The 18450-nt window shown below is 48.6% G+C and overlaps 3 protein-coding genes across 6 annotated transcripts in view; 2 read left to right on the top strand and 1 right to left on the bottom strand.

Annotated features, from left to right (window-relative positions):
* The window catches only part of LOC140685448 (XIAP-associated factor 1-like), a 118543-nt gene extending 104537 nt beyond the window's left edge, over positions 1-14006 (top strand). Inside the window, 7 exon segments of the mRNA XM_072940707.1 lie at positions 332-467; positions 952-1008; positions 1344-1539; positions 2685-2770; positions 8767-9114; positions 10887-10959; positions 11271-14006. Of these exon segments, the coding sequence (XP_072796808.1) occupies positions 332-467; positions 952-1008; positions 1344-1539; positions 2685-2770; positions 8767-9114; positions 10887-10943 (880 nt within the window). The 3' untranslated portion in view covers positions 10944-10959; positions 11271-14006.
* LOC102529106 (U3 small nucleolar RNA-associated protein 18 homolog) overlaps positions 1-18450 on the bottom strand; it is a 49370-nt gene that overhangs the window by 2453 nt on the left and 28467 nt on the right. Inside the window, exons 7-10 of one of the 2 annotated variants that reach the window (XM_031674915.2) lie at positions 9287-9546; positions 8765-9025; positions 6089-6246; positions 4474-4557 (exon numbers count right to left, since the gene is read on the bottom strand). The gene's annotated coding sequence lies outside the window, so the exon portion shown is untranslated. Of the gene's footprint in view, positions 1-1464; positions 2703-4473; positions 4558-6088; positions 6247-8764; positions 9026-9286; positions 9547-18450 lie in introns of those variants that run through there. The other variant, XR_012060314.1, reaches the window with a different exon arrangement.
* LOC102544209 (F-box only protein 39) lies at positions 12299-18287 on the top strand. 3 transcript variants are annotated; one of them, XM_072940708.1, is made up of 4 exons: positions 12299-12388; positions 15408-16513; positions 17406-17582; positions 17948-18287. In XM_072940708.1, the coding sequence occupies exons 2-4, from the start codon at positions 15488-15490 to the stop codon at positions 18074-18076; spliced, it is 1332 nt and encodes a 443-aa protein (XP_072796809.1). In that variant the 5' UTR covers positions 12299-12388; positions 15408-15487; the 3' UTR covers positions 18077-18287. The 3 variants fall into 3 exon arrangements, with proteins under 3 accessions (XP_072796809.1, XP_072796811.1, XP_072796810.1); XM_072940710.1 differs by having other exon boundaries at positions 12311-12388; positions 15446-16513; XM_072940709.1 differs by lacking the exon at positions 12299-12388 and adding an exon at positions 12479-12594.

Below are 18450 nucleotides of genomic sequence, written 5' to 3'. Positions count from 1 at the left end.
CCCGTGGAGCCGTCACCACTGTCAAGACCATGAACCTACTCATCCCCTCCCCAAGTGTCCTCAGGACCCATTGTGACCTCTCCCTCCTGCTCCTCCTCGCCCACTCCCTCTCAGCCCGGGCGGTGGAAGAGCTTGTGGAGGGTCCTGACACTTATTTCATGGTTTTCTTTGCATTGCTCTGACTTAGGACCAGCATGGGGAAGGGGACAGGCAGTATCACCATCACCTTTTCAGTGCTTAAGGCCTCAAAACACCTTAGCCCAGCAGCCCTGGGTATGAAAAACGGCTCCAGGCTTTATACCATGAAATAAGCCTGTTTTCCCTCCTGCAGCAAAAGAAGCGTGGCGTCTGCGCATCTGGCCCTGCACGAGGCCCACTGCCTGCTGTTCCTGGTCCTCTGCCCGGAGTGCAAGGAGGCCGTCCCGCAGGAGAAGATGGACGAGCACTGCAGGGGCGGGCACCAGCAGGTGAGGCGGCGGGAGCGGGACGGAGGTGGGAGTCCCGCCCTCACTGCAGCACCTCGGGGCACCCGTCCCCCAGCCCCTGTGTGCCAGCCTTCACTGCGGTGGGAAGGGTAATTCATTCCGCCTTTCTTGTACTGAGTGGAGGCGACTCCAGGCCTTCCCACTCCCAATTCCTTCCCTACAGGGGTGAGGATTCGGCCAAGGCAAGGGGCCCCTGTTTCAGGAAAGGTACAATGTTCTTTTGAGATGTGTCCAGAGGGGAAGCAGGAAAGGAGAGCTCCAGAAGGCAGCTGTGGCCAAGGTCAGTCAAAGGCTGACCCCTCTCCTGCTGTTTCTGGAGCTCCTCACGCTCAGCAGTTCCCACAGTCGCTCCTCGAACACGGGGCTGGTGCTGCAGGGAGCCGAGGGCACCTGATCCCTGCCCCGAGGCCTTCACACCCCCGACACCCGACACATGGAGCCAAGGCGTCTTCCTCTGTGCTCCTAGGTGGGGTGTGCCATGTGTCAGCAGAGCCTGCCGAAGCACTCGCTGGAGGTTCATGAGGTGAGAGTCAAGCGTGATTTCTCCGGCACCGCCAAGCCCGGGAGATGGAGGGGTGGGCAGTGATAAAGGTTCCCCCCGAAGCTCTCGCTTCGGCCCAGGCAGGCTTGGGGAACGATGGGGACCTAGCTCACCAGAGGGACACCAGGCCTCCCGCCTCCAGATGCCGCTCAGAGGTGCTCCCCGTGGCCCATGAGCCCGAGAGATCCCCCCTCCGGCCCTCCCTGTCTGCTTTCTCTTACCGGCTTCAATCCCCCGGGGAAATAAGCTCATCTCCCCAACCCGACTGCAGTCACTGCAGGCCAGTGACCGTGTCCGTCCTGCCTGCCTCTCCGCAGGCCACGGAGTGCCAGGAGCACCCGGTCGAGTGCAAGTTCTGTGAGCTGGCTGTGCGCCTCAGCAAGGTGGAGCTGCACGAGCACCACTGTGGCCAGCAGACGAAGCTCTGCCCCGGCTGCGGCTAGCTCTTCATGCTCCATGTGCTGGCCAAGCACAGAGATGTGTGTCGGGGCGAGCAGGCCCGGCTCCAGGAAGGTGAGCAGCACAGGCAGGGGAGGGGAGCGGAGCCTCTCTTGGACGGGGTGGCCAGGGGTGTAAGCTCTCATCAGGACAGGCGACACGTGTGTGATGACATACCAGGTACCAGAGCGGCCTTCTTGTGTGTCTGCTGTGGTCTTTACATGACTGGTCCAGGGAGACCAAGAGGCCGGGGGGGGGGCGGTCTTGGGAGCTACACAGATGAGTGCAGAGGCCACGCGGGTCTGCAAAACGGGAGGCCTCCTTTGAACTCCTCCAGCACGATTCCAGCCTGGCAGAGATCCACCTGCATCCTTTTACAGATAGGATGAAACAAGGGCTTGCTAGAGGCAGAAGCCAGGCAGGATAGCCACATTCCCTGACACCAAATCAGGTTTTCCACCATCAGCAGCGGACGGAAGGGAGCTCGCTGTAGCTCCTGACTCTCAAGCCTGCGTCTGGCTGCCTGGTACCATTTTGTGTTCTCTTGACCCGGTTACCTCCTCATGGTGTGTTCATGGAGGACACAAGCCAGCAATGTGATCGTTCGTCTGTTCACGTTTGCTTCAGTAACACTGTAACATGTGGGAAGAGCCTAAACTCCCTTGGACGTCAGTCTGTCCCGGTAAACAATTTTATCAAAATCAGCACATGAAAAACTGGAGTGCTTCAGATTCGCGTACATTCCCGGCACGGCTGGGCTTCAGCACAAGCAACATGACGTCAGCGCAACTTTGTCAACACAACACAGCTTCAACAAGACAACACGATACAGCTTCAACACCATCAACAAAGATGCATGTGGTGACTCCTCCCTTGATCACAGGGCTCAGAAATTAGTGAAATGAGAGAGCGGTCAGATTGGCCAGGACGGGCATCTGTGGTAGCAGCGCCCTCTGTCTCCTTAGAAACCAGAACCACTCCAGGAAAATGTCTCTTCATCAGGGCTGTGTGCTGCCCTGAGTGCATTTTTGCGGCTTAAAGGAAATGATGTGGGCGATTCCACCAAGGGTTGCCTGTATGGCCAAGGACACTGGCAGTGCAGGACGCTCATGGCAGGCCCGGGACAGTCCATCCTCAGGACCGCAGGCCGTGCTGTGAGACCGTGGGGCTAGCCGTTGTCCAGGGCAGTCATTTGTGGTGTCGTTTCTGTGCTTATTCAGGGCAGAGAATTCCAGCTCCTGAAAGCAACATCTGCTGTGATTATTGCAACCAAATGATTCCAGGAAATAAGTATATAGACCATCTGGTGAGTAGAAATTAGTCATATTCTAATGGTGCCAATAGCCAGTCCATGTTCCAAAAAGTATGACATGAACGGTAGATTCTGGATCCAATTTGACACTTCATGGACATTAGAGGTTCCCATATTCAGTCTCGCTTTGTTCAGAAAGGGGTGTTGTAATTGCTTTAGGCTAACTTAGCACGCATAATTAGTCTCCAACAGCACCAGCCCTTCAAGGAGCCTCCCTGACCAGTCCAGCTTTCTCCGACCACCTCCAATCATCTTCAACCTTCAGGGCCTGAACATTCCAATCTGGTCATCAATGGGACCTACCTTATCATTTTATGCCCCTCATGGGAGTCTTTTCTGTTAGACTGTGAGCTCCTGCAAAAGTGAGTGACTTTCTCCTTCCTACAGTGAAGCTGGTATCAGGGCTGGGTACCAAAAGGGCACTCTGTAAAGGTGTAATGATGTGATTAACTGACTGAATTTGCCTGGGAACATTCACAGACTCCTCTCTCCATCACTCTGAGCAACTTTTAGTGCATTAGCTGTGCCAAGTTGCTCCCCTCTTTTGCTGGATGGAGGATTTTTCTTCCTGGGGAAGCTTACCAAGGCTTCTCTCCAAAGAACCCATCTCCTTCTCCTTGGATGGAGAGCTGTTTATCCTTTCTTCCCCTTCAGTTCAGAGAACTATGAATATCAGAATTAAATGATGACCTAGGGATGATCTAGACCTTCTTGTTTATCGTGGGAAAACACATATAAAACGTACCACGAATAATGTCTCGAACATTCACAGTGTTGTGCAGCCACCACCGCTGTCTAGTTCAGGAAATTCTCATCCCCCAAAAAGAAAGCCCGGACTCAGAAAGCAGTCACTCCCTACTCCTCCCTCTCCGCAGCCCCCAGCAGCCACTAATGCTTGCTTTCTCTATGGATTTACCGATTCTGGACATTGCCTGTGAATGGAATCATATAATCTGTGATCTTATGTGATTAGCTTCCTTCTCTGAGTATCGTGTTTTCAAGGTGCATCCATGTTTAGCCTGTGTCAGTGCTTCATTCCCCTTACGGCTTTTTAATGGTCATACTACACTTCGCTTATCATCTGTTGATAGACATTTGGGTCTTTTCTATCTCTCAGCTCCTTGCTTTTTGAAGTGTGGTCTGTGGACCAGCACCGTCACCTGGAAGTTTGTTAGGAATGCAGAATCTTAGCATTGTCCCTAGAAATGGCAAATCAGAATACGTAGTTTCACAAGGTCCCTTGCGTTTCAACTTCGAGAAGCACTGCCCCAGCCAAGTGATTCTCAGCCTTAGCTGCACACTGAAAGCACTTGTATATTTGTTTTTCTTAATACTGATGATTATTCTAGTACATAAGTGGTCCATGACTTTCATTTGAATCAGAAGATGCTTGATGAGCATCAAAACAAGAGGCAAGCTGACTGTTTCCCTCAAAATGTCCAGATTGGCAACCAAGGATACCTGCGCTCTTACTTGAGGACGCTACTAAACATGGAACTAGGTTTGTGGTCAGAAACCCTGGATTTCAGTTCTGCTCTGCCACTTACTGGCTATGTAGCTTCTTTGAGCCTCTTTCTTCTTTGAGGAAAGTGGGAATAATGATTTGTCTGCTTCTTCATGAGACGAGAACATCCATTACCACTGACCACCAGAGGTACCCCGGGTGAGCACGCACATGCACACACGCTGCTTCCCACCTGTCAATCATAGAGGAGATTTCTGTGTTCCCGTCTAGAGGTGATGTCGCTCCTCTGCTCCAGCAACGCTCCCCACTCTCTCTCCTACAACAGGGCAAGGTGGAATGAGCTACACATGTAGGCAACAACAGAGTCTCAAACTGTCCACTCCAGTATGTTCTAACATTTGTTATGATAAGCTTTTAAAGGGGTAATATGAACAAATAATTCTGTTGGTGGTGCCATCTTTGGCCTTGCATGGAAAGCATTCCATCTCTCTCTCTCTCTCTTAAATTTGCAAGTCGGGACTGAAATCTTTCATATCATGTGGCTTTATGGTTCTCGGTCTTTCACTTTATATTAACATGACCTCAAGACAGAGAAATAAAAAGTACTTCTCTGAACCTCATTTCCTGCCAGCTGCCATTTTCTTTCTTTGTTCCTCTTTGTAGCAAAATGTGTAGACAAGTTGTCTAAAGTCTTTGAATCCCTTTCTTCTCCCATTCTTAAACCCACTCCAATCTGTCTTCATGCCGCCACCCCAAAAACTGCTCTTGTCAAAGTCATCAGTGACTTTCACGTTGCTAAGACCAGTGGTCAGTCCCCAGTCTATGGGGAGCAGTTAACACCGCTGCTCATCACTCCCTCGTCTGTTCATGATTCAGCTCGCCCCTTCCTTGGCTTCCAGAATACCATGCTCTCCTGGCCTTCAGTTACCTCACTGGTCTCCCCTCCTCTTGCTTCCCAACCTCTTAATTTGGGGTGGGGGGTAGAGTCCACCCTCTGTATTCTTCTTTACCTATACTCAATAATAATGCCTCAATAATTTCATCCAATCTTACGATTTTTAAAAATGTCTTATATAGGCAGACACTCCCAAATTTATACCTCATTCCAAAATTTTCTCCCAAGCTCCAGACTCATACTCACATATCACTGGCTACTCAGCTTCTTCACTTGAGTGTTTCATAGACAACCTATTTTAAATTGTCTCCCATCCTACATTCACCATCCCCCTTACCTTTCTCTATTCTTTCCCAAACATTTATCAACTTCTAACATATTATCTGATTCACTTATTTATCACAGCCCTTGTTAATTGTCTCCTACCACCCCAGTTAAAATACAAGCTTCATGCTAACTACTTCCCAAACACAAATACTCTATTTTCTAATTCTTTTGGCTATTTCTTCTGGTATTTAGTCCCATATTTCTAAAACATCTTCTTATACTGATTTTTTTTTCAATTTTAGGTATTATCTATTAATTCACAAGGATTTAGGGATATAGATTTCATGTTCTTACACTACCTATATACTATACACACCTCTAGGTTTCTTTCCTCCATCCTCTCCATATATTGATATCACCCATTCTGATTAAATCAATGTTAAATTCTGGTTAAATTCAATGTTACAGTATTATGACCATGTAAATATTACAAATGGCTATGCCATACAAACTGTGATTACATTTACTTTCTTCTACAACTTTTTGTTTTCTCTGGAGTTAATAATTGCTTCAGTTTTTCATTTGCTTCATTTTCTAGGTACCCATCCCTTAGTCATCCCTAAAACTTTCCACCAGGGCTGAAAATTTCCCCCTCAGTACAATCAAACACATCAGGTATTCTAGCCTGTTCACTTTGGGGCATGTTGCTCCCAGGCCTGATGAGTAGTTGGGAACTTCTTCCCCTCTCTCCAGTGCTGATGTTCTGTTCCCCAAATTTTAGATTCACGTCTTTGTCTTTCTTGGTTTACTTCTTCTTTGGTAGAGCATATCCTTGAATAGTTTCTTGAGAAAGAAAGCACAGAATACTAATTTTTTAGACTTTGTAGGTCTGAAAATGATAGCGTCAATGGCTACAGAACCTATCTACCATCTTAAAATTTTAAATGGCATTACAAAAAATTCTCAGACAAATACAAAAGAATGGAGCTAACATAATTAACCCCTGTGTATTCATCACCAGCTACATCAACAATCAAAAGTTTTCCACATTTGTCTCAGCTATCCTTTTTTTTTTCTTTTCTTTTCTTTTTTCTTCTTTTCTGAAAGTATGTTAAAGTAGATCCAAGATGTCTGGTCACTTGGCTCATCATTCTTTAATATACATCTTTAAAATAGTCATTTTCTGCTAAGCACACACTCTACCACTGAGCTATACCCTCCTCCTTTTTAACTGGATATCAAACTCTAGGTTTTAACGGTTATTTTCTCTTAGCACTTTGAAGATTATCCCACCATCCTCCCACCTCCGTGATTGCTATCGACAAGTCAGCTTTCCGTGTAACTGCCATTCCTTTGCACATAACCTTTTTCTTTGGTTGATTTCAAGATCCTCTTTGCCTCTGATCTTCTGTGGTTTCACTACAGTGTATCTAAGGGAGGATTTATGCTCAGATGTGCTTGTTTTTCTCTCTTCTTCAGCATCTCTCCAGACTGAATCTAAAGATTTAGCTCTGTCTTAATCAGTTCTGGAAAAGTCTCAGCTGTAATCTCTTTGACTCCCCAGTGTCCCCTAACTGCTCCATGTTCTCCCCAACTCTTTCTGTAGAATATATTGGGTGTATATTAGATCTTGTTCTAGCTTCATGTCTCTTAATCTTTCACATTTTCTATTTCTCTCTCCTATACTCTGAATAATTTCCTCAAATCTATTTTCCAAGTTCATTCTTTCTTGGCCAAATCTTATCTGCTGTTTTTAAGCCCATCCATTCAGTTTTAGTATCTGTATTTTTCCTTTCTAGAAGTTCTTTTTATCTCTCTTTCAGATTCACCTACTCTTTTTACATAGGATCATGTTCTTTTCTCTTGCTTTAATCATTTTAATTAATTTTACAGTTTCTCTCCTAGAGTTCTATTATCTGAACTTCCTGGAGACTAATCCTGCCATTGAGTGTGTCTATGACTGTTACTCAAGGTATACTGCTTCCTTGTGTATAAATCTGAAACGTGAGTTTCTAGATGGTGAGATGTGGGTTTTGTCCAGCAGAAGTCCCCCTGAGATGGAATGAATTACTCGAGACTCTGGAAAGTCAACAGAACGAGGGGGAGTCAGGGACCAACTCTTCAAGCCTCTCAAATGTTCCCACAGTTATTGTGTACAATCAAAGGAAAAATCACCAACAGTGTGTCATGGGATGTAGGAGCTTAAGGAAAGACAGGATCGGGTAGAGATTATAGAATCCACAATGAGTACAAAGGCTTAATTTATCTTCAGGACAGACATGGGGAGAGGGGAACAAGGTACATTCTTCAGACATAAGATGTTGATTACAAAACAGACCACCAGACCAGCCAGTTCCTTGTCTTGGGGATTACAGACTATCTAAAAAGCAGGAAGCATGCCCAGCATTTATAGTTGAGGGTTTAGGTAGTCGCTTTGCAATGAGAAGAGTAAACCCTGAACTATGGACCTATGCTTATGATAAACAAACTGTGTTCTGTGCTTATAGAAGAGGATACACAATGGCTTTGCCATTGGAAGCAGCCCTAGGCTAAAACCTCAACTATGCAAGCAAGGCATTGTCTCTGCTTTTTACTGCAAAGAGACAGGAGTGCAGATGCACAGGCACCTGCTAGCAAATCAGTTACTAAGCACATTTGTTCTTCTTAAAGGTCACAAGAGGCTGGGGTCTGTTATAATGTATTAACCCAATCATGGGCTCCCACAGTAAGACTTTGTGAGAACCCTTTATGACATAGTTTGGGATTACGTACCCTCCAGAGGGATTTTAAGTTTATTTCTGCCATATATCCCATTTTTATGTTAATTCTTCTGCTTGGGTATTCTTAGACCATGAGGCTTATGTAAATCTGAACCCCAAATACAAGAATGGCATGAGCCTCTGATTTGGAGTTTTTAGGATTGTCAGTTTTGCCTCCCCACACTCAATTTCTAGTGCAAGGTAGACAAACTTCCTCGCCACTTTCCTTTCTCTAATTACCCGATTCTTTTCTCTTAGCCACCTTAGTTTAGCCTTCAAGGTTCCCAGCTTTGTGCAGGGACAGGGGAGTCTGTCTTCCAATTTCACACCTTGTGTGGCTGGGACTTTTCTCTCATCTAAGCTCTTAGTTACAAGACTGATCCCATACATCTCCTCCCAAAGGGTCAACTCATGTGCTTAACAGGCCAGGCCTTCATTCGCGGAGCTTGCATGAATTCTTGCCAAGTCAGCTCAATGAATGTTTGTCGTATTTTATGCAGCATTCCTACATGTTCACAGTGGGAAATTTTCAGGTTATCTCGCCTATTGTATTATCCAACCATTCAAGCCAAAGTCATCTTCTAATTTGATATTTGACTCACAGTTGCAGGATAGGTGTCGTCCAGTCTCAGAGTCTGTGAAATATTCTCCAGTTGGAAAACCAGAAATTCCTCCTTCATTCCTTCCAAGTCAGGCTGCTCAAGATCAAACTTTCACAGCAGAGAAAGGTGTCCGTCCAAAGACAAAAAAAATATGCAGATTTCCCCTTCTTTCTGAAAAGTCAACGAGGCAAGCACCAAGAGGCACAAACAAAACCACGGATCTGCCTTTGAAGTCTGATCACAAGCTCAGGGTCTCTGCTCCTGTAGAAGATGAGACAGCCTATGACATTCTGAGGAGATGTTCTCAGTGTGGCATCCTACTTCCTCTGCCAACCCTAAGTCAGCATCAGGTACCCAGCCTTTGTCCTCTCCTTACCTGGCTGTGAACCATCTGGACAGTGTTTAAAGAAATCCAAGACCTGCAGGATGTTCGCAGACACCCCTGTCTCGCCTTTCTCTGTGTGCCCATATCCACTCTCATGACGCCTATCACCTGGTTAATATATTTGCATGATCTCCCACCTTTGAGGGCAGAGCCAGATTTTCAGTTCTGTGTCTCCAGTTCCCAGTCCAGGGACTGACCACACACAGCCAATGCTCCAAAACTGTAGAGTAAATGAATGAACAGAGAGCCTCCAGTCTGGCTCTCTCGTGGTGTAGATAAGCAACTGAGGCCCAGAGATCAGAGCCTTGGTCAAGATCCTAAGTCAGTTGGTATCTTGCCTCCAGCAGGTCAAGGTTTACTTCAGGATTTGCAGCCTCAGAAGCCTGATTTTTACAGCCTAAATGTAAAATAAGTAAGAATAAGAATTAGCATCAGAGGTAGTTAACCATTATGCACCAGTTACACTTCAAAGTTCTTTACAAATGGTTAGTCATTGAAAACAACAGGCAGGTGTTTAATCCTTAGCTTACAGATAAGGAAACTAGACAGAAAGGTCAAGTAGCTTCCCCAGGGTTGTACAATTAGAGAGTGGCAGAACCCAGCCTGGAGTATGTGTGTATATAAATGCTCTTAAGCCCCAGACAGGATGCCTCACTTTAAAAAAAAAGGGGGGGGGGTTAATTATTCAAAAAACAAAAGTACAAGATACTAGATTTTGTTGTAACGAATTGACATGATACCCATACGAACAAATATACAGATACAGCAAATTCTTCCCCACTCCCACCCCACCTCCCAGTGCCTTGACCTGAGATACCAATTTCAGCACCTGGTGGGTGTCCTTCCAAAGCTTTACCTCTGCTCACACAAACGTGAACAAGCCTCTATGGGGTTTGAATTGTTTCTTTTCCCCCATATATCATCTTCCTATACTCATTACTCTGCCATTCGCCTTTTTCACTTAACATATGATACACGCTCCTTACAAAAGAAAGTAGACCTAAATATTGGGGATTTTTTCCCCTGCTTCTTTAGGCATCTCTTTATGCACACAAGCACATAATTCTACAAAGTTGGATGAATTTCATACTTGCTGGGGATGTCACTAGGGCCACATTCCCTTGCCTCCCTCAATCTTCCGTAATTCCATACCGCCCTCCATCCTTATATAATAGGGTTGCTGGATTTAGCAAATAAAAATTCATTACTTGGGACAAAAATAACAACAAAATAATTTCATGGAATATACTCATATTAAGACAAAATTCTTGTTTCCCTGAAATTAAAATTTAACTGGGCATCCTGTATTTTGTCTGGCAACTCTATTATATAATCACATACATATACATACACACATTTGGAGTCTAATTATGCACAGTTCTTTGCATCTTAATATTATGACATCAATATCCAAGGACATCAATATCCAAGGACATCCCTGCAAGTCAAATGATGTGTTTCTCTCCTTTTTTTTCAATGGCCGCGTAAGAGTCCATGGTGTGTGTCCTCTAATGTGTTCATCCACTACCCCCCAACCCCCGATAATGACAGGCCTCTATTAAACATTGTCCCAAGCCTCCCGTGAACCCCTCCTGGCTCACTGGGCTCTTTTCTATGCCGTCTGTAGCTCAGGGTTCCTGCTCTGGGAACTGGGGATAGCAGTACCCAAAGATACCCCAGGAACTAACTCTTCCCACTTTAAATACATTGAACTTTTTAAAATGTCCATTTCTTTAGGAGAAATGCTTGTGGTTAGCTTCGTCAAAAGGAAAACAAGTGAGAAGTTCCAGCTAGAATCGGAAAAGAAAAGGTACGACAAATGTAAATGATTCGGTTTTTACACTGGTTTTTCTGCACGCTTTCTATGCTAGTCTTTTTCTTTTCTTTTCTTTTCATTTCTCATCTTTTGGGGGGGAGTAATTAGGTTTATTTATTTATGTATGTATTTTTAATGGAGGTACTGGGGATTGAGCCCCGGACCTCACACATGCACTCTACCACTGAGCTATACCTTCCCCTGTGCTGGTCTTTACTTGGGAAAAAAAGATGGGTTTTATTCACTGGGTTTCTTTCTTGTAGAAGAAAAGGTCTGGATCTTAACTATTTTTCTTCTTTTAACAGAGATCTTGGTTTGCCCAAGAGCCACAGATAAACCAGGAGAAAAAAGGGTTCCAGCTCTTCTGCCTGAGAGTTCTGATCAAGCATCCAGGCCCCGCACTGCCTAGATACTGGGGACCCAGCTTTGTCCCTGGAGAATAAAGGGCCTTCCCTGAAAGCCTGTCCAACACCTTTAGAGTTCTCACTGGTTTTCCAGGGCTGGTGACGGTGGGGTGAGGCAGTACACAAGGAAAGGGAAGTGGGTGGCAGAAAAAAGAAAGAAGGCAGGAGGAAGAAAAAAGTGAGGCTGGGTGGCAGATGAAGGCCAGGTAAGGGCGCAAAAAGGTGCCCCTGAAGGCTGTTGGCAGGGAGAGCAGCTGAGAGACACCTCGAGATGCAACCGACCTCCCAGCAAACAGCACACCCCTACCCTTTCTGCCTGGCCTTTGGGGAGACCAGTTGGGGCACCAGCCCTTACCAGGGAGGGACGGGCCCAAGACAGTGGGTGGTTAGGTGAGCCCCACCCTCCCAAAACTGGAGAGGTGGAGTGGTTCTCAAGCCCCGTCACATCGCTAAGTCAGGTTTGCTTAAGGCTCTCGTTGGGAGCCCTGTCTAAGGGGGCCAGGGTGGGGGGAGTGGAAGCCGAGGCAGAGCGCTCCGCGGTGCTTTCCCAAAGAGAAGCGTGCTCGCTCGGTCCCCCGGACAGGACAGAACCCCAGGGCTAGGTCCGGACGGAGAAGGTGGCGACAGCGCGGGCCTGAGCCCCAAGTCTGGGGCAGACCCTCTTCCTCGCAGGAAGAGGGACAGGCAGCGGATGTGGGGTTGAGCTTCCTGCCTCCCGGCCCCCCAGCCAGGGCGCCTTCGGGAAATTCTGCGCGGGGACTCGTCTTGCCCACCCCCCACCCCCGCGCACCATCGGCTGGGCTGGTCACCCCAGGTTTGGGCCCCGCGGCCTTGGGGATGCGCAGAGCTCCGCAGGTGGCGACGCGTCACAAAGGCGGGGCCACTCGGCCTTTAGCCTCAACGGGGGCCCCGGGCGCGGACCCCGCGGTGGCGGAGTTGGCGTCCGGGCAGAGGCGGCGCGGGCGGAGCAGGCCAGCGCTCGCGGTCCCTGCAGCCGGAGCAGCGGGGCGCAGCGAACGGTAACTGGCGGCGCGGGCTGGGGGTGGGTGGTCTGGACGCCCCGAGAACCCTGCGGGGAGGGGTGGCTGCCCTCCTCTCCTGCCTCCCCCGGGAGGCTTCCGGGCCACCTCTCCTGTCCCAGCGATCGGACACCCAGGTTTCCTTCCAGGATTGGCAGCTGTGTGACGTGGTGAACCAAGCCTGGGTTGCAGCGTTCTCAAGCTGGGTTCGAATCCCATCTCCCCAATTACCACGCCATCTCACTGGGACACTTCCCTACCCTTCTAACACCTCTGTTTCCCCACTTGTGAAACGAGTGTGTTCATACCTCCATACAGGGGTGTTGCAGAAGCACCTTGGCACTAACTCTCTGACGGCAGCAAACATTTGTATAACATTTACTATGTGCCAGGCACTGTTCTGGTGCTTTCCGTGTATCAGCCCATTTAACTCCCCCAGTACTAGGAGGAAGGTAATATTATTACCCCTATTTACAGATGTGGAGACTAAGACACAAAGAAATGGACTAACTTGCCTTAAGGTCACATACAGCAGTTGACAGAACCAGGATCTAACCTACTACACTCACTGCCTCTGGCACAGGGGAGAGGGGTGTGGGGGGAGGGGGGGTCCAGGTAATGGCATATGACTTTTGGACCACTTGTGACACCTCTCCCAGCCCACAAAAGATGTTCTCCCAACCCTACCCTATGACTTAAAGTGTCTGATAATTCTTCTGACCCATGACCTTGCTGGGGCAAAGGGCTTCGTTTGATCAGCTTTCAGACTGCTTTAGTTTTTCTTAGGTACCTTGCTCCCTGCTAAGTGCTGTGGAGTCCCCTAGCCTCGAGTAGTTTGTATGTGATTGAAGACACAACCTTATTTCCTCATCAGTTAAATGTTTAAGTACCTCCTCAAAAGAAAAATGAGGCTGCCCCTAGTCTTAAGGAGTGTGTGGGTTTCATGAGAGAAGCAGGCTTAGACACAGACTATACTAAGGGGTGGACACTGAGAAAGGGGAAAGAGAAGGGGGCAGGCTGAGCCCACTGGAGCCCTGTGTCCTGGGTGGGGACAGGCAGGCTGCTGCCAATTCCCATGTGGAAGTCTGTATGGATGGGAGATGGGAGGGCCAGCTGGAGGCACGAGCCAAACTGTTCAGTAGATGATGACGGGGTAGTGAGGACAAAGGCATGGGAGAAGACCCCAAAAGTAAGTCCCCTACAGGAGCTTGCCTGCAGGAGCTCCCTTGAGGATGCTCACTGCCACTGTGGTGCTGGAGGGAGCTGGAAGAGGCCTGGGGGTCCATCATGGGGGAAGTGGATAGGAGAAGGGCGGGGATGCCTACAAAGGGGCTTACTCAGATGACAGATCCAGTGGGTGAGATGTACACAGGGCAACACGAATGCCGTTTACAAACACTGAATGCACGTTTGGCAAGCCACACACAAATAAAAAGAAGCACATCAAACACATGGAATAGTTGACTATGGTGTGGAACAGTGGAGTGGGACACAGAGTTAAAAGGAAATGAGTAACTAGAATCAAAGAGAGGTCTTATCCAGACAAGTGTCTGTCCTGAACTGGAAAAAAAAAAAAAAAGAAAGATTAATTTGTCCCTATGCACCCAAGGCCTGAAAAGTGGAGGTAGGGAAAAAATACAAGAGAAACAAGAGAAAGCTCAGGTCTAACCTGGGTCCTGTTACTAATTTGCTGTCTGAACATAGGCAAGCCTTGTCACCTCTCTGGGCCCAGTTTCCATCTGTTTAAAAAAAAAAAATCAATTCTCAGATCTCTTCCAGCTCTAAGTTTTTATGAGCCATGGTAAATAATCTTGGGCCACTTGGTAAAGAAACCAATACAAGCTTTATGGAGTGCTAGGGCTTGAACCTTAGAGAATGGGGCTTGGGGAGAGGTAAAGAAAGGGAGGAGAGCTCTCAGACAGGGGAAACATTGAAAGCAAAGCCATGAAGATTACAGCGGATGGTTGTGTAAAGTCTGACCCAGGGCTCAATGTATCAGGCGGGGCCTGAGCCCAGCTCTCCCCTGGGACTTCCTACCCTGGCTGGGGTACCACCTACAATCCAACTGCCAAGTCAGAGACCTTCCAGTCCTCCTAGTTCTATATTCACCAGTTACCAAAGAACTCGCAAGCCCACCCCCACTCCCACTCCCACTATAATGCTGCTTTAGTCCAAGGCTTTGAGCCTGGACTCTGCTCTGAACCATCCTTCCTCCACTCCCCCTGAGTATCCTTTCTGCACCTCAAGACTGACCACATCACTTCTGGATGAGTGATCCTTCCATCTTCCCTGGCCTCAGCTGAGGTTCTTCATCCTTGTTCTGCTGCTATACCTTTCCAATACAAACACAGCCAACAGCAATGGCGCCCAACACAATGATTCTCATCCAGAGATGATGTCAGATTCTAAAGTCTTGAGAAGAGGAGACAGTGGGTATCCGTCAAGGACACAGCCTTTATCATATCATTCAGGGCATTTAGAATGATGCCCCTGAACCAGCACCTCCCACTGTTTCAGCTCTGATTCCATCACTCCCTGCCCCTCACAAGTTAAGTTGCAAACAGTGTGAACACATCAGGTATGCCCACAGTTCTGTAGCTTTGCACGTCTTAGTCCCTCTGCCTGGAGTATACCAGTTCCTCCACCACCAACCTGGTCTGCCTTGCAAATCCTACTCACCCTACCAAACCCAGCTCAGACGCCACCTCCTCTGAGCAGCCTTCTTTACTTCCTCCTTACCCAGACAGAACTAATCACCCCTTGTTTTCGCTACCCTGCGCCATGAATATGCCTGAAGCTTTTCACTTCTCCCACAGGGTTGTAATTGAGTCCTGGTCTGTGTACCTGATGGACCCCCAATAGGCTGTGAATTCTTGCAGGTGTTCACTGCTTGGTGGATTAATTATTGCACCCCCTGCACCAGCACAGTACCTACACATGGTGCCAATGGTGCAAGTTTGTTCCATTGGGTTTAATAGGTGTTTGGCAGGTAATGGCTCTTCCTTTTCACTCTCTGCAGAAAACAAGTGATTGCTTTTCTCTCCTCATTTTTGGAAGCCCTGCCTACCACTCAGCTGTAGTGGACATCCTGGTTCCTTGATGGACGAAGAAAGCCAATTGATCCAGCCTCAAGACCAGAGCTGCTGGGCCGCTCTGCCCGATGTGTGCCTGCGTCGTGTTTTCTGGTGGCTGGGAGACAGGGACAGGTCCAGAGCAGCGCTTGTCTGCAGAAAGTGGAACGAGATAATGTATTCAGCTGATCTCTGGCGATACAGAACCATCACGTTCAGTGGGAGACCTTCCAGGGTACACGCGTCCGAATTCGAGTCGGCTCTTTGGTATGTGAAGAAATTTGGTCATTATCTGGAGCACCTGGAGATCAAATTCCTGAATCCTTACAACGCTGTCCTAACCAAGAAGTTCCAGGTCACCATGCGAGGGCTTCTCTCATGTCTGGGCAAGAGTAACAACCGTCTGAAGTCTCTCTCCATCCAGCACCTGGAACTGGACCGCCTGGTCTGGAGGAACAGCATCAGGAGCTCGTTCATCAAAAGCCTGAGCTTCTTCTTGAAGAAGATGGGCAAACACCTGGATTATGTCAACCTGAAGGGGGCCAGGCTCACCGTGGAGCAAGGCTGCCACATGCTCAACTCCCTGAGCTACTTAAGGAGCAAGAGCATGGTGTCGGAGCTCAACATTGAGGACTACTTCAGTCACCACCTCGCCGTCTACAGCAGCCTCCAGTTCCACAAGACCATGGCCACGTTCCGCAGCCTCGTGTCCCTGACCCTCAACTACAACTGCATCTCCGACGAGCTGCTGGAGAACTTGTGTGAGAACAACGCCGGTACCCTCTGGACCATGAACGTGAAGTGCCACGTTCATGACCCCCACAGCCAGGTCATCTGGGGCATGTCCTGGGCCAAGCTGGCCAGGCACGCCACCAGCCTCAAGGTGAACTTCTTCTTTGAGCGAGTCATGAAGCACGAGCGCTTGGCCCGGATCCTCCTGCAGGAGATCCCGGTCAGGAGCATCAGCCTGAGGAGCTGCTACTTCAGCGACCCAGACTGGTCCATGAGGCCCACTCTGACGGACCTCCTGCCCACCTTCCGGCACACCCTGCAGGTAGGTATGCCCTGAGGGCCGGGGGGCTTGTGAGGAGAGGAGCGACAGCTGCCTGCTGGGCTCACACACACTCACTCAATCTCAAGTTGAAGTCCTGGGACATGCCACCAGACTAAGCCTCCCCTGGTCCCCCAAGACTACAGCAGAGGACAAAAGCTACTGCTCACTTCCTGTACGTGGAACCAATTCCTAACTGACTGACAGCCAAGGAAGGCCCTCTATCCCCCAGCTCAGTGCTGCGAGGCTGAGCAACGAGGCGCCTCTACAGGTAAGCAGCAGGCCAGCAGCCCCTCCCACCCTTCCACCTGGTCACAGCAGCGCACAGGAAACAGTGTGACTCTGAACCAGACAAAAAGCCAAATCTGACCCAAAGCACTGAAGAGCTCAGAGGGGCGGGCTGTTCTCTAACCTGGCGGCTCACCATCTATAAAATCAGGATCATTCTGTCCCTCCTAAGGACCTCACAGAAGGCTGATGATTAATGTTCACAGGTATAAATACCCCTATTTACAGTGAGGGATTACAGAATGCTAAGGGCTCATTAACACTCAAACAGCCCTGAAGTGCAGAGGCAGACACCACTGCTACCCTTCCTCAGAAGAAATGGAGGTCTGGGCAACCCCCTACCCCCAGTCACCCGACTGGTCTACTGCTAGGCTGGGACCAGCGCCTTGGTCTCCAGACTCCAGATACATTGCCCCCAAACTCCAAGTTTTGCAAACGTGGTTAAGATCCTTTCATTCCCAAATCCCATCCTCTGACGGCAGCATGTCCAGTGTTCCTTATCCACATGGCTATCTGGCCAAAGGTGGGTCATGAATGTGTTATGGAACAATCCAGCCAGTCCCAGCATCTCTGACCACATCTGTCTTCCCCTCTGGCACTTTTCCAGAAGCTAACTTTTGAGTTCAACAACAACCATGAGTCTCTGGACGAGGAGCTGCACCTCCTCATCTTATCCTGCAGGAAGTTGTTTTATTTCAAAATCTGGGCTTTCCTTGATGTTAAGTTTGTGGAGCGGATCCTGAAGAGTCAGGAAGAAGGGCAGTGTGCCCTGCGCACACTCAAGGTAAGAGCCTCCCCTGGGTGGGTTCCACGGGGTTGGGGCAGGGGTGTCCAGCCACGGTCCTCCTGCTCTGGGGCAAAAGTCAGGGATGAGGCAGGGCATCAGGGGAGTGGGGGGACGGACATCTCATGAGTCTGTCTGTTGGAAATGAACAACTTCACGGAAGGGAATCTGGAGATTTCACCTTTACTAGTTGGGTTTGGGTTTTTCCTGATTCTGCCAACAACTGTACGTGTCTGTCACCCGGACTGTCTTCAGGGCCTGGATGATGTAGTTACTGTGTGTGTGTGTGTGTGTGTGTGTGTGTGTGTGTGTGTGTGTGTATGTACGCGTGCACTGCATGCGGGGGTGTTTCTCTCTCTGCACAGGTGAGAATTTACACAAACAGATGTGAGGCAAATGAAGAAGACAGGACACTGCGGGAAATTTACAGGAAGTACAGAAAGATGATCGATTCAGAGCTGAACTATTTTGTCATCGCCTACCCCATGATGTAACGAGCGCTCTCCAGAGGAAGAAAGCTAGGAGCACTTTGAACTTGACAATCTGGTCCTCGTAGAACGACACTTGGGGCATCCCCTACCCCCACCCCCTTTTCTCGTCTCTCTCCTTGTTGCCAGTTTCACACCAACATGACACCCCAGCAACGTCTGGGACTGCTGGTCACGTGAAGACCCCAGGTGACTTTAAAGTGCTATCTTTACCAACCATCCGGGGTGATTTCTCTTTTTGTCACTTGCTCTTGCTTTTTGACCCTCACTCAGCCACGGAGCTGAAAGCCCGAAGCTGCTCGGAGCAGGGTCTTTCTAGAGGACCCTGACTCCTGATAACCTCGCTCCTGAAAAGGAGTTAACTAACTAGCCGGGGAGCA

The sequence above is a fragment of the Vicugna pacos genome, chromosome 16 (assembly GCF_048564905.1).
Source record: "Vicugna pacos chromosome 16, VicPac4, whole genome shotgun sequence".
NCBI lineage: Eukaryota > Metazoa > Chordata > Mammalia > Artiodactyla > Camelidae > Vicugna > Vicugna pacos.
Note: the sequence above shows the minus strand (reverse complement) of the source record. Positions and strands in the feature narration are given on the sequence as shown.